General features: G+C 43.1%; 1 protein-coding gene across 6 annotated transcripts; it reads left to right on the top strand.

The window, feature by feature from the left end:
* Positions 1 to 10: 10 nt before the first annotated feature.
* On the top strand, positions 11 to 22,907 carry GSTO2 (glutathione S-transferase omega 2). 6 transcript variants are annotated; one of them, XM_036828795.1, is made up of 8 exons: positions 11 to 446; positions 5,659 to 5,880; positions 6,148 to 6,256; positions 6,901 to 7,020; positions 7,968 to 8,190; positions 9,139 to 9,240; positions 20,689 to 20,795; positions 22,570 to 22,902. In XM_036828795.1, exons 2-8 carry the CDS (start codon positions 5,847 to 5,849, stop codon positions 22,727 to 22,729), a joined length of 855 nt encoding a protein of 284 aa, XP_036684690.1. In that variant the 5' UTR covers positions 11 to 446; positions 5,659 to 5,846; the 3' UTR covers positions 22,730 to 22,902. The 6 variants fall into 6 exon arrangements, with proteins under 6 accessions (XP_036684690.1, XP_036684692.1, XP_036684694.1 ...); XM_036828796.1 differs by lacking the exon at positions 11 to 446 and adding an exon at positions 3,175 to 3,255; XM_036828797.1 differs by lacking the exon at positions 9,139 to 9,240 and having other exon boundaries at positions 22,570 to 22,907.
* The last annotated feature ends 455 nt before the right edge of the window (positions 22,908 to 23,362 follow it).

Here is a 23,362-nt window from a genome sequence, read left to right as displayed (position 1 = left end):
GCCACCCACCTCGGCCGCCACCAACGCCCAGGCTCCGGGCGGACCCATCTCTGCCGCCGTCCGCCTGCCCCACCCGGGGCAGGCTGCGGGCGGACTTCGGTCGGATGTAGACCAGGGGACTGAGGTGCCACGACCAGCCACTACCTGCCTTCCACTTTGGCCAGCCACAGACACCCGCGGGGACCCAAGACTCCGGGACCCAGGAGCCTGTAACGCGGCCGCCCATTGGCTCAGCTTGGCACTGCTAGGCCGGGGCATTTCCAAAGGCTTGGAAGATTGGCTGAAGCTCCGGGCGCCGCGGCCAATTGGCGGATAGGATCGCTTTCTAGGGGGCGGGTTCCGCCTGGGCCCCGCCTCTTTCTGCGGCCCTCTTCGCTTCACATCCGGTTTCGTCCGCCGTGCGCCTGGAGGTCCCTCGGCCTCGTCTTTCTTTTCTGCTGCGCCGGGTGGGTTGCTGCTGCCTGCGTAGCATTTGAAGGGGCGAGGGGTTAGAGGTCAATTTTGAATTTTGAGATTTTTCACGAATTTGGGGACCCAGAATAGGATTGCCAACTTTTAATTTTGCGTAACCGTTTTAAAAGAAAGCTCAACTACTTATCTTCACCAAAGTTTCATCAGAGATTTTACCATCAAAAAACAAAAGAAAGAAAAAAAAAGCGCAAGGGCTATAATCTGAGAGTAAGGAACAGGTCTTTAAAGCGAATACCTTTAACTTAAAGGGGGGGAAAAAAGTCATTAAATTGTTCTCGTTTTCTGATTTGACTGGAGACAAGTAAAGACGACCCCATATCACTAATTGTCAGCCCTGCATTGGGCACCACTAATTTAGCTACATTATAGGGCACTGGCAGACGGGCATTTGGTCCCCAGGAACGTTCTGTCGTGTCAGAACTATGGGTCTTCCCTGCAACATTCAAATAATTAAAATAATAGCTAACGGTTGCTACGTATTAAATGCTTCTCATCCATCGTCTGAATTACTTCAACCCAGACCATACAATGTGTTGGTACCATTAGCTCTGAATTACAGATGAGAACATCAGGGCATAGAAAGTTGCTGTGATTTGTCCAGGGTCGACCAGTAAATGCTGAAGAGGTGATTCAAACCCAGCCTGAACTCTTACAGTCATTCAGACCATTCTTAAAATAAGCGTTTAAATATGCCTCTGCCTCAGACTCTTTATTCATCAACTTTTAAGTTTTAGAGATTGAGCTGAGAGAGGACTGTAGCCACCTTTTTGACACACCACTATTGTTCCTGGGATAGGACAGGAAGTGTTGATGTTCCTTTTCGAAACCCAAACAAATCGAAATTTGTTTGATTTTACAAATGTTTGATTTTGGCTTATTTTAGGATCTTGAAAATGTGCCTTTGCATCTTCAAGTGTTATTATGTAAAGTTGTTAATTTTTTTTTTCTTTGATCCCTTAAGCTGTAAAATAGGGACAGGAAAGCAGAATCAGGTACTTAAAAAGAAAGTCTCCTTTGACCCTGCTTTCCCCAGTGGGAAGATGAAGTTCCCCCACTGACAACTTTAGTAATCTTATTTAATGTCCCAAAGACATGAGAACATAGGATTCTCTCTGATCCTAACTTCTTTGAAACGAGTCCTAAATCTAGGCCCATTTGAAAAAGAACCTTTTTCCTCACTTGCCTAACTCTTTGAACTTGGTGAATAATAGTGGGACTCCCAGTAACACAATCTGTCATGTAAATTAGGCTTCTGAAATATTAAGAGGAATGTCCTCCAGGTTCTGCCACTATCAGAGATTGGTATGATAAAAAAAAATTTTTTTAATTGCAAAATGCAAACCCCACTTCCTCTCCTCAAAACAGAGACTCATGTAAATAGAGTGAAGAGATTATTATTAATGTGGTGGCACTGTTTTCCTAGAAGGCTTAAGTCATCTTCACCCAGGACTGAAGATCTCCCCATTTTCAAAACAGATGCGATCATATTTCAGGTAGCTGGAAACCAATTTGGAGTAGGTTTAATATAGCCTTATTACCATTTATTTCTTGCTTGAGTGACTCAGTATAATAGAGGTGTAAACATGATATAACATACAAGGAACATTTGCAAAGAGGATTCCAAAGAGGTACTTACTGAGTTTTAAAGAGGAAATAGGCTTAAGCTTAAAGGTCATAATTAAAATCTTTCTAGGGAAACCATAGTGTTCAGTGGTAAGATTAAAAACCACATTACTGAAAGGTAGCCTGCAGCATTCAACCCATTCAATTGGTATTAAACTGGTAACTGATGAAATAAGCATTCTGAGTTGAATTTTAATTCTAATGTGCTTGGCAAAGCCGAACTGCAGTGCACTTTATCTTTTTGGTTATAAAATCAGAATGCACTATGCTATTAAAAATGTGTCCTTATTCACTTGTATTAATCATTAATTTTGAAGTACACTAAACTCTTACTATACTGAGGATGGCCACCTGAACAATTTCATTCGCTACATCAAAACCCTTCTAGTAGGTACTTAGTGTTCTCATTTTACAGGTGAGGAAGTTGAAGGTCAAAGAGGTTAGATAGCTTGCCTAAGTGCCAAAGCCAGGGTTTGAATATAGTGCCCAGTGAGAACTTTGACATAATATTGCTTCCATTCAGAGGAAGAACTTTCCATCCCTTTGTCCATTCTCCCCTGACTACATCAAATAGACTTGCATCTCGGAATGTGACTTCCCATATACAGGTATACAGTTGACCCTTGAACAACATGGGTTTGAACTGCAAGGGTCCACTTATACATGGACTTTTTTCACTAAATATGTACCGCAGTACTATATGATCCGCAGTTGGTTGAATCTGCAGGTACATAACCACGGATGCGGAGGGCTGACTGTAAGATTATACTTGGATTTTCTTCTGTGTGGCAGACCAGCACCCTGAAACCCTTAGTTGTTAAGGGTCAGCCGTACTTTTAATAAACAATATTTTCCAACTCTCGGAGTTGCTTTTCTTGAAAAGGTGGGAATGAGGAGACACAACATGAAAATACATTCTCTTCTGGCATGGTAGAAAGGTGGATCCAGGAACCTTTCACTTTACAAATGGAGTCCTTAGCTTGGCTATTGCTAATCCAGTCATTGTCAGTGTATACCAGGGATGGGCAAACTAAAGCCAGTGGGCCGAGTCCAGCCCCCTGCTCATTTTTGCACAGTTCAAGAACTAGGAATGGTTGGAAAAAACATCAAGTGAAGAATTATGATTTGTGACATGTGAAAATTACGTGGAACTCCTCAATGGTAAGAAATGCCCCTCCCACCCTGATGCAGGGTGCTCATAGTCGGGGAGGCTGTGCACGTGTGGGGGTCGGAGGTTAGTGGGAAACCTCTATATATTCGGCTAAATTTTGCTGTGAACCTAAAACTTCTCTAAGAAACAAAGCCTATTAAAATATATATGAAGTTCAAATTCAACGTTCATAAGTCATGTTTTATTGGAACACAGCCACACCCATTTATTTATATCTTATCTACGGCTGTTTTCACCCTACAAGGATAGAGTTGAGTAGTTGAGACAAGACGACTTGAGAAGCCTAAAATATTTACCGTCTTGGCCTTTACAGAAAAAGTTTTCCCATCTCTCGTATAGATTAAGATCCTGGTTGGAGTGATGCCCGTGGAGTCAAACTTCAGGCTTCATAGTACCCTTTGCACCTCTTAGTAGATGTGAGGCTTTTGACAAGTGACCTAACCTTGCTAACCTCAGTTTACTGAGGCAAGAATACAACCCTTATAGGACTATTTTAAAGATTAAATGAGTTAATACACATAAAGCACCAAATCCATGTTAGTATTATTTATTTTGATTTTTGAGAATTTCACATTCCTCATATGGCCTTTCCTTTTAGAATCTGTTTATATTTTCTCTCAACTATTTGAAATATACTTTCTCTATGTGAGTGTTATATTTGTCTGATCAGGAGTCAGCTCCTTGTCTACCAGAAGCTCTCACATGACATGGTTATGTTGATTGTTCCTATTTTACCCTCCAGTTTGTACTTTTTGATCAAAATTAGCTCCTGAAGAGTAGTTATCTTATTACTTCCTCTGTCTTCCAGATGCAAAACTGCCAGCACGGCAAGTCAAGAACGAATTTGTCTTTTCCAATGCCAGATTTCTTGGTGGCATATATGCATTTTCTTTCCAGAGGACATTGATTCAAACATTTTGCCATTCCCCAGTTCTTAGAAAGTGACAACTTACCATATCTTACATAAAATCACTCTGAGTAACTTAACAAAGAATGTAGTTGAGTGACTATTCTGAAGATTTTCAAAGATTCTTATTCAGCAGAAAAAAATGTAAACACTGTTAGCCAAGAATTTCTGGATAGGTTGGAATTCCAGAGACCAAAAAGTGCCCGTTCATAAGCTACATAATTAGGTTCTATTATTTTAGTAAAAGATATTTAGATTCAGCTAACATTTGTTGAGCAGCTATGATGCACTATATCTTTTTTGGGATTTATGTCCTTTCCTCTCCACACTGTTGCCAGCTTTAGAGACCAAGTCAATGAGCCAGACTTCGGACTTTTAAAGTTCTTCAACCCTACTAACTGGTCACTTTGGGCAAATAATTTTCTTTTTCTTTTTTTTTTTTTTTTTGGCCACGCCGCGCAGCTTGCGGGATCCTAGTTCCCTGACCAGGGTTAGAACCCAGGCCCCTCGCAGTGGAAGCACCGAGTCCTAACCAATGGACCACCAGGGCATTTCCTATTTTTCTGAGATTATTTTCTAACTTGTAAAATAGGAATAATAATAATAGCTGACTGAGTAGTTGTGGGAATCAAATAAGGTAACCCATGGAAATCATTTAGTCACTGTGAGTGAAACGTGATACTTTTCTTTCCTTCTTTACCTGTCAACCCCATAAAATGCATTTACAAGCAATTCCCATTTCAGCTCTATCCTGTAAAAATTAAAAGAATTATCTTTCCACCTGCTAAATTTTAGGATCTCAGCTTCTTAAGGTCAGAGCAAAAGCTAGCTACCTCCTTTATCTCACGTAGATGGATGTGCTATCGAAGTGGCCCCTGTATTTGCTGGCTGTTCGCAATGTGTCCTTGGTAATTAAAAAGGGTCTTCTCTGAAATTTATACTGGGAGTTGGAAAGAGCTCACAAATTTGTCTTTGCCTCTAGGTATCTTGCTTCTGTTCATCACCAGTTTTTCATAGTTTGGGTAAAATCTCATAAATATGGCCAGAACTAGGGTGAGGCAATGAGGACACAAAATTTAAGGAGACACTTTTAGGGTCGTGCAAGATCTTAACACTAATACGTTTTTCTTCTTATCTGCTAGATCATGAAAAATTTGGCCTTATTTTAAAATAAAGTACTCATTATACACAGGGTATGGCCAATTGTCTTAGGTACGCAAGAGGGAGGGTTTAGAATGGGAAAGAAAACGTTAGCGTTACCCTGGTCAATTTTTATTAAACTCCTTTGAAATAAGTGGAGTTTAAATGCCCATTCTTCACGGATTCTTGATGCAGAGAAGAGACCGCACAGGATGTTGTGAGTTCAAAGCAAGGGGTTACTTTTCAGGTGTTTTTTGTTTGTTTGTTTTTTGTTGTTTTGTTTTTTGCTTTTTGTTCTTTCCCCACTCCTGCTACGGCTTCTGAATCTGGGGCTATGTCTCTGCAGGTTGAATTATCCTAGCTGCCGTCCTGGATCACTCCCCGTCTACCTCGCCGCTGCCCTGTTGCTCCAAAGATGAATTTAGGGCAAGAGGGGAGAGCCGGAGTGCCGCTGTCCTTGGAGTCTGCAGCGGCGGCAGCAAGCCACACGGCCGCGACTGTGAGCGTTGGTTGCTGTGCAGACGCCAGGAGAGCATGACTGATGATGCGACCAGGACCTTGGGGAAAGGTGAGTCCTCTTGACAGCTGTCCGCGGGCTGGGGGCGCCCCGTGGCTGGATGTTGGCTCTGGTGAGGTGGCTGCCGGCCTTGGCCTCCAGACCAGCGTGGCGAGGAGGGACAGTGTTCCTCGCACCAAAGCCACGTGCAAAAAAAAGGTGTCTTCTCTGGGACACGGGAGGCGGAGCGCCCGCGGCCTTCTTGGGGTCCTGGGGAGGCGAGTGAGCCCCTCTCCCCTCTGGGCTAATCCGCCTCCCTGTATCCCCCTCCGCCCGCAGGGAGCGCCCCCCCAGGGCCTGTCCCAGAGGGCCTGATCCGCCTCTACAGCATGAGGTTCTGCCCCTACGCGCACAGGACGCGCCTGGTCCTCCAGGCCAAAGGCATCAGGTGAGAAGCGGGGTGGGGGGGGCCCATAGGCGTGTGGGAACGGCTAATATCTGGGGAGCCCTGTTCAGATTTCAGAGGCTCTCTGTGCCTTTCTTCTGAGGCAAAGTCAATAAATGGTTAGCAAAGGACAGGTTCTTGACAGTGCCGTCCTGAAATGCAGAGACAGGCCTGTGCAGGAAACTTTTAGGACAACTCAGAGTAAACTGAATGATGGCTCTGGTGAGCTTCTTCCTCCCCTAAAGCTTGTGAAGAAAGGCACCACGGAGGCTACCGAGGCCTTCCCTGACTGCTGCATCCAATGTAAACCCCACCCCAGGCATCTTCAGGTCAATTCTGTTCTCTTCATTGCGCTTGCAATGTTTTCTTATTTGTTTATCCGTCTCTCCTTTACATCCCCCAGCCCCACTTCCACTGCCTCTCCCCCTCCCCCAACACACATAGAAACACACACTCACGCACACACAAATGTAAGTTCTTGAAGGTAGGGACTTGTCTCTCTTATTCATGGGCCAGAAGAGAGCCTGGCATGTAGTAGGTGCTTAAAACTATTCTTTGAATGAATGAACAAATAGTTCCAAACAGTGAAAAAGAAGGAACTGCTATCAAAGAGGTATCCTGAAGGTACCCACACACCTGATAAATAGGTACACACCCGTCCAGAAGGAATTTTGCAAGACGAGCTCCTGCAAAGGACATCTGGATTTGGAAGGCAGAGCAACTTTGCTGGAATGTGGACGGCTGGATGGAGCCAGCTCAAAGCCAAGGTGTTGAGAAGTATTACTCCAGCCTCTTGACTCTGGCCTTGGAGAATCGGTAGTTCGGGAGTTTAGGATTCATGTTAAAGAGATGCAGAGACTAATACAGAGACATTTTAAAGAAAATTATGTAATTCTGCTCTGTGGAGTTTCTATGGCTTATATTTCCAGGTTCTTCCCCCTTGCTCAATTCTACTTGGCCTTAAGGTTACTTTTTTTTTTTTTTTTTAAGAAAAATAACAATTGATGTTTTACCCCCAGTGATGAAGTGGCAGCTTAGGAACTGATGTAAATACTTCTTTGGGGCAGGGTTTCTCACCCTTGGCACTGTTGACGTTCAGAACTGGATAGTTCTTTGCTCTGTGCGTTTGGTGAGGGCAGGAGCTATCCTGTGCACTGCTGGATGTCTAACGGCATCCCTGGCCTCTACCCGTTAGATGGCAGTAGAATCCCCCTCCCTCCAGTTGTGGCAAACGAAAAATGTCTCCAGATATCAGATTTGTACTTTCAAACTTTAAAATGTACTGAAATCTGTGGTGCCATGGTTAAGCTTGTGAGCTCTGAGTCAGACTGCCTGGCCTCCCATCTCGGCTCTGCTACTTCTTAGTGGGTGATATTGGGCAGGAGATTGAACCACAAGGAGGCTTATTTCTCATAGGGGCTGTGTTAAATGTTTTCTTTGCCTCCCCTCCGTTGCTCCTCATCATGATTCCCCGATTCACTGGGGAATCATGAGGAGCTAATGGGATAAGGCATCGAAGACATCTAACACATCTTACTGCAGGAATGAAGACAGTGATGTTGTTATGTATTTTTCTTCGTACAAACCTAAATTAAAAAAAAAACTTACTGCAAATTTTAATTTTATAGGTTGATTGCTTCTGCTTTCAAGATGAGTGTCTGCCTGCCTAAGCCTTTCATTTTTGTTCTGTCCTGTTTTCCCTTTGCTTTGTAAGACATGAAGTTATCAACATTAACCTGAGAAACAAGCCTGAGTGGTACTTTACAAAGCACCCTTTTGGCCACATTCCTGTCCTGGAGAACAGCAAAGGTCAACTGATCTACGAATCTGTCATTGCTTGTGAGTACCTGGACGACGCTTATCCTGGAAGGAAGCTGTATCCATATGACTGTTACGAGCGAGCTCGCCAAAAGATGTTATTGGAGCTATTCTATAAGGTATATCCAATTTTTGTTTAAAGCCACTTACACTCTGTTTTACTTTGTATGTCTTTCCCAAACTCCAATCCATTTTAAAAGTCAAATCGTTGGTGAAATCGATATGTTTTAATACATATGTGTGCCTTAGGAGGATAACTGGTGTGGAATTATAGTAAAGCTGTGACCTCTGATATTAAAGGTTAAAGGCTTAGCCGATAGGTACTTTTCCATTTGAACTAGCAGTCTCAAGAGTTACGGTTATGGTATAGTTATGACTGTGTAACTTGAGACAGGAATATTGAAAGAATTGAAAACTGGTGATACTTTAAAGGAACCATTTCCAAGATCCCAGGTTAAAAAAAAAAAAAATAGGGGTGTGAAAAAGGTAATGCACAGAAGGAGATTGTCCTTTATGGGGAACAAGAGTGCCAAGCATCCAGGAAATGTGTAGAAGAGAGAAAAGGGGGCACCTGTTGATAGTGGGAGAGAATACGGTGGAGAAATTTTAAGACAGTTCTCTTTGAAAAGAAACAAAAATAACTCAATGATATTACTAGCTGATGTCTGTTGAGCACTTGTGACGTGCCAAGCACTGTTCTAACTACCTTATAAAGGTTAACTCGTTTAATCCTCACCACTGCCCTTTAAAGTGGGTACTATTATTGCTCCATTCCTCAGATGAGAACACTGAGGCTTAGAGAGGGTAAGTGCCCTACCCAAGATTGTACAGCATGGAAATAGCTGACCAAGTAAGGAGCACCGGAGAGCCCCCTGTAAAGCGCCTTGTTTACCAGGGTGCTGTGACAAGTGGATTCCTGAAACCACAGAGGTGGCCCTCAGAGGGAGCTGGGGAGCCTGGATGTGGGTGTTGGCCTGTTCAGCTGGAGTGACAAAGCTCTGGCTGCGTTTTTAGGCGGAGCAGGAGCCATCAGACTTCTCCACTAAGAACCTGTGTCCTCTGATCAGGTCCCACATTTGACCAAGGAGTGTCTGGTAACATTGAGATGTGGGAGAGGATGCGCTGATCTGAAGCTAGCCCTGCGTCAGGAGTTCTGCAACCTGGAAGAGGTACAAAACGGGCCCCCCTCCTGGCCAGATGCAGTGGAAGAAGTGATGCAGGTCCCCACCCTGGTCACCCTGGCACCCTCCACTTTCACAGACTTATTCTTTTCCTGCCAGACTTTGATAAGTTCAGTTACTAGGCATCTGATTTTAACTTGTGGGTACTTGCCCTCTGCTAACGTGCTCTGGAACTTTTCTTGGAAATCTGGCAAGGAGTGAGGGAGGGCATGTGATGAATTTCTTCCTTTCCCAGAATCACCACGTTCCTTAAGTATCTCTGCACGGATCCTCTAGCTTCTGCCACTGAGTCCAAGGTCTATGTTGCTTAGAGATTGTGTTCGGCTGCTAGTAAAAGGGACCTAACCACTGTAAATTTGTCCTATAAGGATTTATTCTTTCACACACATACACACACACGCACACACACAGAGGTAAGGTAGTACAGGGCTGTTTTGATGCCTTCTTCATGAAGTTACCAGCGACTGAGGCTTTTTCTCTCTTCCTGTTTGTTATTTTTGGTGTAAGGCTTATATCCTCAAAATAACAAGATAGCTGCTAGAACTGCAGCCATCACATCCAAGTCCAGGTCACAGAAAGGACAACAGAAAGGAAAAAATGGCAAAAGGCCATACTACTTTAAAGGCTTTTCTAAAAGTCCTACCCCATGACTACTTAAATCTCATTGGCCAGAACTTAGTTGTAGAGTCATAAGTATCTGCAGGGGAGCCTGGGAAATTTAGTCTTTTAGCTGGGAACACCCTGCATAAAATCAGAGTTCTGTAATCAAGAAAGAAGGGGAGGGGCTTCCCTGGTGGCGCAGTGGTTGAGAATCTGCCTGCTAATGCAGGGGACACGGGTTCGCGCCCTGGTCTGGGAAGATCCCACATGCCACGGAGCGACTAGGCCCGTGAGCCACAACTACTGAGCCTGCGCGTCTGGAGCCTGTGCTCCGCAACAAGAGAGGCCACGATAGTGAGAGGCCCGCGCATCGCGATGAAGAGTGGCCCCCGCTTGCCACACCTAGAGAAAGCCCTCGCACAGAAACGAAGACCCAACACAGCCAAAAATAAATAAATAAATTAATTAATTAAAAAAAAAAAAAAAGAAAGAAGGGGAAAGTGTCTATGGGTAAGCAAGGAGCAATGACTGTTACCAGATTCTCCATTAATCTGGCAGTAATGGGGAATTCTCTGGTGGTCCAGTGGTTAGGACTCTGCACTCTCACTGCGAGGGCCTGGGTTCAATCCCTGGTTGGGGAACTAAGATCCCACCAGCCCTGTGGCGAGGCCAAAAAAAAAAATCCAGCAGTAATAGGGCTACTTACCCTGTACATCTAGAATAACCTGGAAGGCGGTTCTTTGACTTCCTTAATCTTTGTTCCAGAAACTGATAAATTCCCCCTATGAGTGGGTTGTAATTCTTTTGGCAGCCAGAGAATGCTACTTTTATCCCCTTAAGGGAAGGCTGATTACTAATATGCTTCCATTTGACCTTTGTTAAGTGGAAGCAGTTCAATTTATTTACAATTCCAGCTGCCTATCTTAGATTTATACAGTTGCAGTATTTCTGGATGAATAGTCACGTGTAAGAAATGTCAGCCTTTGGTCCTGAGAACACAGACTGTGGTCTTGACTCCAAGGAGGCAACTAACTAGGATGAGGTAGACTCTTGGATCCTAGACTTGGCTTTACTAGATTACAGAACCTTTGGCAAGGTTCTGGTCCTCTCTGTGCCTTGGTTTCCACATTTATAGAATGAGGGAGTGTTTTAAAACAGAGAGTTACTGGGTTCTACAGAGGGACCACTGAGTAGGGGAGGTCTGGTGGGTGGTTCCAGATCCTGCTTCAGCCAGACCAGCCCTGCTCTTATCACTGAATTTAACAAGACATCCAATAAGGTCGAATTTGGAGAGGGAGGGGGACCTCTGCTTTCAAAAAGAAGTTTGAAAGCTCTTGCCCATAGAGAATGTTTAAGGTCTTTATTTCAAAGATTAGCTGAACTGATTTTATAATGTCTGGTTACCTTTTTACAGTTCATTGCTGGGCCAGGGAAAGGAGCTGGGAAACAAAACCCTTTAAATTCAGAGATAATTAAAAACACGTTTTGAACTGTGTTCCTCCTACTCTGTGTTTGGATGATGGATGAACTTTGAAAATTACAGATTGCTAAAGAAGCGTATAATATTACGACGGAGGCACAGTTCTTTAGTTGGGTTCTTCCAGGGGAAGTGAACCTGCATTTTTATGCCAGGCATGATGCTACAGGTGCTTTGCATAATCCTCTCATTTAATCTTGCCAACAACCCTGTCAGATCTAATAAATAGCATCAGTGAAAGCTACCTAAGCCAGGGCTAGTTTAAGGACCACTCAGTATTCAGCATTGTTCTACCAGATTTGAATGTAGCTTTTGTCCCCTAACATGTTAGCAGGAATTATAACTACATCAAAGGCAATATCAGAATCTGAAACATGCCCACTGAGCTTGAATTATTTGATTCATTCATCTCAATACCAGTATATTGACTCTAGGAGATTCTAGTGAAATTGAAACTTGTCAGAATAACTCTAATAGAGATGGTCCCTCTATATTAATAGAGATGACGTGTACAATTTTTTCCCGTGGTTTTGTACAATCAGGATTTTCTGTGAGTTGAAAATATCTTAAATATCCTTGGGCTTTCTGAGTGATAAACAACTCGAGACCAATGTATAATTTTCTGCCACATTATCCTCAAGTGAACGGCTCAGTTTAACTTTTGCAGCCTTACACTCTGACATTTTCTTCTTTTGAAATAAATGCCCTGTTTGACTTTTAAATTTTTCTTTAAAAAAAGTTTCATCGAAATTAAAGGCTTATTGTGCTTGTTATATAACCATATTTTTCTATGTTATTTTTACAATTCTTTGAGATACATTACTGCTGTTTTTCTTTCTAACCAGCAGGCTCCCCACTTGCTTTCCTGTTCTGAATATTTTCCTGAGTTTTGAAAACTGCCGAGCTGCCCTTCTCTAACCACACGTTCTGTCTTCAAACCAATTTGCTAGTCTTTACTGAATCATTAATCTCAGCAGCATAATTTTTTTAAGCTTTAGTTTTTTAATCCTTATTGCTGACTTTCATTTCAAAATAGCACCTGATCCCACCTTTCTTTTATCTTTGTGGATTGGAATGTTGGCAGAACCTTTCAGCTGTTCTTTTTTCGGGTGGCAGTGCCTTCATTCTAAATATTTTCATTATGGAAGTAGTCCAATCAAGTCCAAGTGCAGTGAAGGACAGGATTCAGCCAGATTACAGTCACTCCCCATCTCTTCCCAACCCTCCCAGTTATAGGCAACTACTAATTTACTTTCTTTCTCTATGGATTTACCTGTTTTGGACATTTCATATACATGGAATCATTTAACGTTAGCCTTCCATGTGCTTCTTTTACTTAGTGTAATGTTTTCAAGTTTCATCCTTTATTCCTTTTTATGGCTTAGTAGTATTTCATTGTACGGATACACCAATCTTGTTTATCCACGCATCAGTTGATGGATACTTGGGTTGTTTCCACTTTTTGGCTCTTACGAATTGTGTTGCTGTGAACATTCATGTGTGAGATTTTGGCTCGGACATATGTTGTCTGTTCTCTTGGATTTGTTAGCTAATTTAGCGTGTCCACCTACGTGCCATTTTTTGGTTGTAATCACCATTCCTCCACACTAGGGAACTGGTTATCTTCTAGTCACCGTGGCTACTTGAGCAGTTTTAGTGCTGCTAGTTTGGTAACTTAATTCATTGTCCAATTCTGACAGCTGCTTTCTAGGTAAACTAATATTTGCTGTATTTCTTTTAATAAACTTCCTCTATACCTTCTCCCACCATGTAAACAATAGAATAATAGTTCTTCTTGTTATTTAAAAATTAATTTTACTCATCTTTGATTATAAAGTAATAGTTGTTCATTACAGAAAGTTTGGAAAATACAGAAAAATATAGAAACTAAGAAAAGAAATTCATAATCCCACTACCCAGAAACAACCACTATTATTATTTTTTTCTCTCCTTTTCTTATGTATATTATTATGTAGTTGAAATTGTACTGTATATAGAACTTGGTTACCATTATGACATAAGGATTTTTCCCATATTTTAATAAACTCTATAAATGCTTATTTATGGGTATAAGGGTGTTTATTAGAGCAGCCTTATTTGTTATGGTGAAAAATTATAAACCTTAATGTACATTAGATAGGGAATGGTTAAATGAAGGATTCCCTGGTGGCGCAGTGGTTAAGAATCCGCCTGCCAACGCAGGGGCCACGGGTTCGAGCCCTGGTCCAAGAAGATCCCACATGCCACGGAGCAACTAAAGCCATGTGCCACAACTACTGAAGCCCGCGCACCTAGAGCCTGTGCTCTGCAACAAGAGAAGCCACCGCAATGAGAAGCCTGCGCTCGCTGCAACTAGAGAAAAGCCCGCGCACAGCAACAAAGACCTAACGCAGCCAAAAATAAAATAAATAGAATTTTAAAAATTTATAAAAAAAAAAGAATGAGGTAGATCCATGTGTACTGAGATGAAAAGATTGCCTAGAAATATTAAATGAATTACACAGTAATACAAGTGATATGATCCAATTTTGTAGAAGAAACCAAAACTTAACTATATACGTATATATATATATATATATATATATGTATATGTATATATATATACATGTAAATAAACGCCTGGAAAAATATCTGGACATTTTTCAGACACACATCAGACTCCTACTGGTGACTACTACTGGGAAGGGGGATTAGCACTGGGGTGGGAAAGAAAAGTGGTTAAGAGCAGGGATAGGAAGGGAGAGTCTTTACCTTTTATACTGCTTTCTGTGTTTGAATTTTTTTTAAATAATGAGAATGTATTTCTCTATTAGATGTGTAACTATTAAAGATGGAAAAATATCACTTTTCATTCTGCATAATTTGCCATATGTATAAGCCATAGTTATTTATCCAGCAACACTCAGAGTTATTTAGTTTGTTTCAGTTGCTTACCTTTGTGAATGATGCTGCCAGGAACAGCAGCTTCTTTGAATAAAAATCCTTTTCTCTATTTTAGAATATGTCCTTAGGCCGTACTTCCAGGAATGGAGTTACCAGATCAAAGGGTATGACCACTTTAGAGGCTGGAGCTGGATGTTGCTAAATTGCTTCCTCCAAGACATGTGCTGTATACCCCCCACCCTCAGTGTATGGAAAATGCCCTTTGTATCGTCCCCTTTTCACTATTGGGAGATTTCATTTAAAAAGATATTTGCCTGTTTTGAGAAACAGTAGTTTCTCATTGTTGATTTAATGTATATTTCTTTGATTGCTAGTGAGGTGGTAGATTTTCCCCCAAAGTATTCCATCTCTTCGTGTTTTATTTATGAAAATGGTCTACTACCCATCTGTTTGTCAAGGTCTTACTGATTTTCCTTGTTGATTTGTTTTTTTAGAGTTCCTTATATATAAAGGATATTGGCTTGTTTTGAAGGCACATTTTTTGGTTTTGTTTTAACTTTTTGTCTTTGTTTTGTACATATATAAGTATAACATTATTGTTCTATACGTCTTTCCTGTTGTGATTTCTTCTGATGCTTTTATACATAGGAAATCCTCTCCTGCTTCAGAGATTTGATATTCATTTATATTTTCATCCACCACCCATCACTTTAAAGATATTTGACTTGTCAAGACTTACCCGACTAGCTTTTCCCCCCTACTATCTTACAAATATATTTTGACAAAAGAATTAAGCCCATGAAAAGGATTCCAGGATAGAATTTTCAGGGTGGTCCTTTGATCCCCCCAGATGTTGACAGGTTGCATTCCGAATCTTCACAGGGAGCTCCAGGTTGTAAGTGGTGATCAGCAGGAGGGGCGTGTTCTGCACAGACCCTACTTCTCAGGCTTCTTTCTAGAGAAGTGGTTTTATCTATACTCTACGTTTGTTCTATACCCTTGGTTTGTTTTAAAGGGAACCAGTTCATCTTCGTTAGCTCAGCCTCAGCTATAGTATGTCAGTGTAGCAGGGACCTGAAATTTGAAATCTTGAGAATCTCCCCCTTATCTTATATGAACTTAAAAGATTTCTGCCCTGTAGTTGAGTACTTTGCTTCTGCTTCTGGTTAAGGGCCTGCATTGCTGATGTACCGGCAGGTGGCTTTGTGTATTTTATTGGGGGAGGGGGGTCTGCTTCATTTTTTAAAAAAATAAATTGCTATTTCATTTTTAAAATTTATTATTTATTTATTTACTTATTTATGGCTGCACTGGGTCTTCGTTGCTGCATGGGGGCTTTCTCTAGTTGTGGCAAGTGGGGGCTACTCTTCATTGCGTTGCGCGGGCTTCTCACTGCGGTGGCTTCTCTTGTTGCGGAGCACGGGCTCTAGGCACGCGGGCTTCAGTAGTTGTGGCACGCGGGCTCAGTAGTTATGGTGCATGGGCTCAGTTGCTCCGCGGCATGTGGGATCTTCCCGGACCAGGGCTCGGACCTGTGTCCCCTGCGTTGGCAGGCAGATTCTTAACCACTGTGCCACCAGGGAAGTCCCAGGTCTGCTTCTTAAGAACTATTTCCATCAAGAAAAACCTCTTTCTTCCTCCTCCAGCCAGGACAGCAGCACCCACTGAGAGCCACCAGGCTGTCCTCGTTAGAGGTCCGGGATTTGTCGGCTGTGGTGTAAATGACCACGTGCAGGGCAGGTGGCCAAGTCAAGGTCTAAAGTGCAGTTATTGAAGCTGCACTTGAGAGTCCAAGATTGTAGACTGAAGCTTTTTAGAATGCCTGGTTTGAGGAAGTCTGGGCTTTGCTTCTCTTTACAATCTTGCTCCTTAAAAAATTTTTGCAGATTTCCTTTTCCTTCTTGTTGAACTTCCTGGCGGGGAAGCCCCGGCCAGTGAGCCTCACCACGATGGCCACGAGGGAGAGCCCCGCGCGCTTCTTCCTCCTACGTGCGCTCTAGCGCGAAATTCCTTTCGTCCGCCTGGGGGAGCCCAAGAGGCCTTCGCAGTAGATGAGTGGCCCTTCCAGGCTTTCCAAGTTCGGGGTGGAAGTAGCGATACTCATGTCTCACCAAGCAGTCCCTCCCTCTTGATTTGCATGCTCACTCCTAATCCCTTGTCACATCTAAAAGCAAGAAAAGGATCTGTAGTCATTTTTCAGTGAACTGGAGAACAGAAAAGTTTTAAAAATAGAATTTTCTACTATTCCAGAACATCAAATGGATTTCCCTAAAATATCTCAATTCTTAATCTGAATTGAAGATGTGTTAACACTTTAAGGAAGCCTGAGGGCTTGAAGCTAGAGGCTCAGTTTCCTCCCCAGGCCATGCATGGCCTTGTGGGGATGTCTAGGGCCTTGGTGGAAAAGTGTCTTCACTAAGCAGGCCATCTTGCCTTGCTTGACGATACCAAGGACAGTAGTTCTGAGAGTGAGGGAGTCCATCATGAGAAAAGCTATTCAACATTAAGAATGGCCAATATCATTATATGTGGCAGGTGGGTGACAGGAATAACTCAAAACAGAGTTTTTTAAAATGACATTGGATATTAACATAAGCACTGCTAAGTGGGTCGAGGTATAGCCACAGCTTCCTGTTCTGTTTCTGATGACAGAAAACTTAGGAACGATAAGACATTGGACATTATGACTGTCGGCTTATTTTACTTCTGAGTATCTGAAAATTTGTCAGAGCAGCTAATTGGCTGTAAGCAAGGGACTTAGTTTAAACTGAAAACACAGAAGAACTATTTTAAGTCAAGTTGCCTGAAGACCTTCTTATCCATGGAATGAAACAGGAAGGAGAGAATTTTGAAAAGCTCTTTTGCCATGATTGTGTCACACCTCTTGGTTAGTTAGGTGCTCTGGCAGAGCCCCTGACAGAGAGACTGAGAAAGAGGAAAATTGAGCGGGAAGTTCTCACAGGGACGCTCAGAGCTGGACCAGTCCTTGGATGTAGAGGGAAAGAGGCTTTCAGAGTTTGCTGATTCTAAGCTTTTTGCTGCTACTTAAATTTTAAGAACAGGCAAAGAATTCACAAGAGACTTGGGGAAGCCTCTGTGATTAGAGTCATCATACATACATATTTGAAGTTGAATGACACAGGGTTGACACTAGTCTGGGACTTAGGAGAATGGTGTTTTTGTCTCAGCTCTGGCACTAACCAGAGAGCCCTCTTACTTCCCTGGGATGGAGTTTCCTCCTCTGTAAGCGAGAGTCTCTTGTGCTTCCACGCAGGAGACAAGAATCAGCTCACCAGCATGTTTTCCTCTCCACTTGAACTGCCAGGAAACTCAAGTCAAATCCAAAGGTTTATTTATGAAAGAACTCTGCAGGAGCCTTGGCTTGATATCTTGAGACCGTTTTCCTTCCTTATTTTGACCTTCTGTTCTAACTTTTCTTTTCCCTGATCTTAGCAGTTATTATTTTTCATATTTAGTATTTTAGTGTACACGTTTTTGTACACTGCAACTCTAATCCTTTGTGTAATGAGCATGGTATAAATAAATGGAAAAATGGAAGGGGAGTCACACTAGATGAATCCCAGTGGCCCTTCCAGTACTGAAGTTCTGTGATTCTAAGGGGACAAGTCATTTCACATGTCCGGAAAGTCTCAGGTTTGCAGAGGAGGGAGATCTCCTATTGAAGATCCTAAAGATGGTAATAAACCTCCAAGGAGGCCTGGCCAGGTTGTGCTCCTGGGTCACTGCAATGTGTCTGTAGGGGAGCCAGCACTCTGCTGGTTTATAGGAAGACTGCTTTTCTATTGGGATTTTTAGACTTGCTCTATATGAAATCTGGTGGAGAAATGCCTGTTTGAGGCAGGGCTCAAGAATCTACAGCTGTATCAAGAACTCCAAGGAATTTTGATGTCACACTTGGATTAAAGAAAGTCTGAGGGAATGTGTAAATGTATTTCATGGGCGAGGGAGAGGCTGGCAGAAGATAATTGATGCCTCATTCATTTCATCCATATACTTATCTTGACTTTTTATTGTACCAAGCACCTTGATAAGGCTTAAATTGCTTTATGAGTGTTTATATAAAAATTGATTGTATCTATAAGATCATAAATATTCAAAGGCATACTCCTACTCTGAGTAAATGAAAAGCTTGAAAAATATATACTAAATAAATATCAATTACTAAGCAGTTATTCATTTTCAAAATATCTCATCACTTTACCAAAGGACTCATCATGGGTTCTAGTAAATGTCCATATGTGGTCTGTTTTGACAAGGACTTTCTCAAGAGTACCTCTGCTCTGTAAAGCAGAAGAGTTATATAGAAGTTCCAGAGTCGATCAGTTTAGATTCAGTTCTCATTTGTGCCATGAAAGGCCAATAAGAAGCTGGAGGTATACGTTTCAGAGCCAGTGATAAAAGTTTGGGTGATTACTATCTGTTCCTGAACATAAAGAAGGTTTGGGGCTTTCTGGAATCCATAAAAACTGAACAATTTGTTCCTTTCCCCTGTAAATCAGGACTTATTTACACATGGCTGAAAATAGCCTCTGTTTTGAGTTTTCATTGGCCAGATTCTTCCACTTTAGTACCATCCTGTGAGTTTCTTCGAACAAAGTGATGCCACCTAACATTTTTTCAGACTTTCAGGACACTAGTCAGGGGGGTCTCCTCTATGCCATACTGGGAGGTAATGAAAACATAGACTTCAGGGCACCAAGATTTGCTTTCTCCTCTGAGAAGCATGGCAGGTGGAGGATCCCATTGATCTTTTCTATTGGGGAAGGATTTGCTTTCTGTAGATGTAACCTCTGGGGGGGGGGGTCTCTGTGCTTTCTTATCATGAGAGCTCACGTTTATTCATGCATGATTCCGTCACTCCTCACCATAACCTCTGAGGAGGGCACTAACATTACCACCATTATACAGATGAGAAAAATGAGGCTTGGAGGAGGAGGTGGGTAAGTTGCCCTGGGTTCCATGTTGAATGAGAGGTAGAGCCCAAGGTAGGACCAGGTCTGCTGGTACCAGAGCTCATTCTTTCTTTTTTTTTTTTTGTAAATTTATTTATTTATTTATTTTTGGCTGCATTGGGTCTTCGTTGCTGTGCATGGGCTTTCTCTAGTTGCAGCAAGCCGGGGCTACTCTTCGTTGTGGTGCACGGGCTTCTCATTGCGTTGGCTTCTCTTGTTGCGGAGCACGGCTCTAGGCACGTGGGCTTCAGTAGTTGTGGCATGTGGGCTCAATAGTTGTGGCGCACAGGCTCTAGAGCACAGGCTCAGTAGTTGTGGTGCACGGGCTTAGTTGCTCCGTGGCATGTGGGATCTTCCTGGACCAGGGCTTGAACCCGTGTCCCCTGCATTAGCAGGCAGATTCTTAACCACTGCACTACCAGGGAAGTCCCCAGAACTCATTCTTAACTTCAGCCCTAGACTACATCATAGAGGCAACAAGCTGTCCTGGAGTACGAAGAATCAAGCCTGAGAGATAGAGATAGAAAGTTTGAAATCTAGATAAAGGACACAGGAATCTAGATCTATACCTACGGGGAAGTATCTAGTTCATTATGCTTTTCGTGGGTCAAAGAGAGCCTTTTGCTTGATTTAACTAGGTAACTGGTGTCATACTTTTCTCTATGGGAAGACCTGGCCCAGCAAAAACCTCTGCTAAGCACTGTTGCTTTTTAAATTCTCAAGTACCTTTTCCCCGCCACTGTCTTTGGCTATCTCTCTGTCAAGAGTTTATCTGTTTTCTTGATGATTCATCTATCCAAGTTGATTTGTCCCATTTGGGAATGCGAAATTTTATTTTAATGTAAAAAGTTGATAGTGTTGAGTGGCCAATACGTGTGAAGTTCAAAGAGCTCAAATAAGCAAAGAAAATATGATAGAAAGACAGTGTTGGGATTTGAGCGAGCCCATTAGATAGCCCTGCTCTTCCCTGCCTTAGTTTTGAATTGATTGAGAAACAAGGCAAAAGAGGAAGATGTGTGGAGACTGTGGTATCCCCTTTTTTACAGATAAAGTGGACCCTGGAGAATGGGAGTCACAACTGCAACAAGTGGGGTTCCTAATGTGGCCCCTCCCTCCCAGTAACAGGCAGTGATGGTCAGGGGCAGGGTCCCCTCTCCAGGGGCTGAGCTCATCCCTGGAAAGCTTAGCACAGGGAAGAACCTGTTCTAGGCTGAGAAGGAGTGGCTGGGCTGGGCTGTCCTTCGAAATCCTCCAGTCAGATAAGCTGCACGAATGCCCCAGGGTTGAAAGGAGGGCAGGACTGAGCATGGCCAGGAGTCCGACCCTAAAGGAGGTGGAAGAAACCTCAGAAAAAGGGAAGACGCATTCACCTAACAAAATGGAAGGAGAATCAAAGTCTTGGTTCTCCTTCTTTGGGAATTAATTTGATATTTGTACTTAGTGTCTATAAATACGTTAGCATATAGGTAAATTAACTTGCTTTTGCTCTGTTTAAACTTTCAGATTCTTGGCTATCAGAACACCATCTTCTTCGGTGGAGACTGTATATCCATGATTGATTACCTCTTTTGGCCCTGGTTTGAGCGGCTGGATGTATATGGAATAGCTGAGTAAGACATTTAACTGTGTGGTTGTGGATTCCTAGGGTCGCCCTAGTGCTTGAAATGGTCTGTGTGCCATTTGTCCTTCTCTGGACATGTGAGACATGTGAATGTGAAACACAGTCGGGTTTTAAACTATGTGTTTCCTTGTTCAAAATGCATCTGTGCTCTTATGCCACTAACTGTGGACCCAAACTTTACCCATATTTCTGCTGATAAGACCGTGTCCGAAAGCCTCCTGCAATGCTACAGAGCCCGCTGTCCTCAACACCCACCCAGCACAGGCCGGTGGTGAACGCAGAAGCAGGGGAAGGGTCTCAGTCACAGGGTTTTGGCGCCTTGTCTGCAGCTCCCTCGGTGGCCCTCCACCTGGTCCTGCTGTGTCACCCAGCGGACCCCACACACCTTACTCACACCTTAGTTCCCCAAGGAACCTTTCCCCAGATAGGCATACCCTTCAAAAAATAAATGATTTTTAAAGTAATATATGCTTGATGGTATACAAACAAACAAAATGGCCAGCCATACGCCATGGAAGTGTAGGGATGTTTAAAGTAGAAGAAATTGCCTGGTAGACTCAGGGAGGCTGCATAGGAGCCCTGGGCAGAGCATGTGCTTTGTTCCCACGATGCTCACAGGAGAGGTTGAACTTGTGCTGGCTCTGCTCTCACGCCAGCCGGTTGCATGGTGGGTGCCGGCCACTCTGGTGTTTGGGAATCCAGTCCTGCCGAGGTAGAACTGCGTCTCCTTCATAATGCACACACTTGAGTCTACCCAGGAGGCATCTCCTGTGCGTCCCACTTAGGGAAGTTAAGATATAACAAACTTGGATATTTTAAACTATGTCACACCATAAACTTTACAAAAACCTGTCTCTTCTGGGAACAGAGTGTTGAACCACAGATTAGGAACCCTCACCTCTTCTCCTGGATTTTACACTAACAAGTTTATTGCCTGGGCAAGTCACTTTACAGATCCTAGACCTAAACATCCCGATCGGTCTTTGAAAGGACCCAGTCAGCTCCATTATTTCAAGGTTTAATGATTGTTTTACTCATTGCTTTCCAAAAAAAGTGTTTTTGGAAACTACTTGTCTTTATTTTTTTCAAACCTCCTAAAGTAAAATCTGAGAACGACAGAAGGATGTGTCTTTCAGGGGGTTGTCTTTTTGTTGGCAAACAGTGAAGCACAGATACCTTATTTCCCCAGAGCACTCAGTCCACAAGCATTTTAACTGCAGGGTTAAAAGCAACAACTTTTGGGGCTTCCCTGGTGGCGCAGTGGTTAAGAATCTGCCTGCCAATGCAGGGGACACGGGTTCAAGCCCTGGTCTGGGAAGATCCCACATGCCGCGGAGCAACTAAGCCCGTGAGCCACAACTACTGAGCTTGCACGTCTGGAGCCTGTGCTCCGCAACAAGAGAGGCCGCGATGGTGAGAGGCCCGCGCACCATGATGAAGAGTGGCCCCCACTTGCTGCAACTAGAGAAAGCCCGAGCGCAGCAATGAAGACCCAACACAGCCAAATATAAATAAATAAATAAATAAATAAATTTATTAAAAAAAAAAAAAAAAAAGCAACAACTTTTGCAATTCTAAAGCACACACAGCCGTTCCAAGACTTAGATTTTCCTTCAGTAAGTGATTGTGCTCAGTTGATAGTAAGGGAACTGAGATACCTTTACTGCCCCAGTAAATCCATTTCTTGTAGTTTGTAAGTCTAAAAAGTGATCCGTGTCCCCTTTGCCCTTTAGCTGTGCTAATGATTCTCTCCTGTCCTGCAGCTGTGTGAACCACACCCCCGCGCTCCGGCTCTGGATCGCAGCCATGAAGCAGGACCCCACAGTATGTGCTCTGCTCATAGATAAGAACATCTTCCTCGGCTTCTTGAATCTCTATTTTCAGAACAACCCCGATGCCTTTGACTATGGCCTAAGTTGCTGAGCCTTGCAGCCTACCCATTCACCACCCAGAATTCCCAAGCATGTTGTGATTCTGCATCAGCACTTGTTTTGGTGGGGCAGTCAATCTCTGTTCATTTTCTTTGAGGTTCCCAATAAACATGGAGACAGAATCATTTCTGATAATCATTTGTATGGCTCCTCTAGCCCACAGCGTCCAGTGATTCTCTAGAAATCTCAGTGCTAATGTCCAGGGACATTTTGAGAGCCTGTGTGCCTCCCAGTTCCATGGTTATCAACCCAGTTTGACCTCCAGGTTGTTGGTGCTGATGTTGAGGTTCAAGGCCGCCCCATCACTGATGCTTGTCACTACAGATGGGACCCTCCACAACTTCCTGGTGAGAGAGATGAGAGGGAAGAAAATGCTTCAGGTCCAAATACTCTCCATTTGGCAAATGAAAGCTGCAGTCCCTGTGGGTGTGCATGAGTTTCATTCTCCCTCAAACTTTGGCCGTGGGCCCGGGAGACACCAAGGGTCCTGTGACTGAAAGAATTCCAAAGCAGGAAATGAAACACCCATTATCACCCTGGACTACCGACGTCAGAATATCACCGGTGCTGTCAGGGCTCAGGATGGCTCACAAAATGTTCTATAGCCAACATCCTGCCTTAAAAA

This window comes from Balaenoptera musculus, chromosome 16 (assembly GCF_009873245.2).
Source record: "Balaenoptera musculus isolate JJ_BM4_2016_0621 chromosome 16, mBalMus1.pri.v3, whole genome shotgun sequence".
NCBI lineage: Eukaryota > Metazoa > Chordata > Mammalia > Artiodactyla > Balaenopteridae > Balaenoptera > Balaenoptera musculus.
Note: the sequence above shows the minus strand (reverse complement) of the source record. Positions and strands in the feature narration are given on the sequence as shown.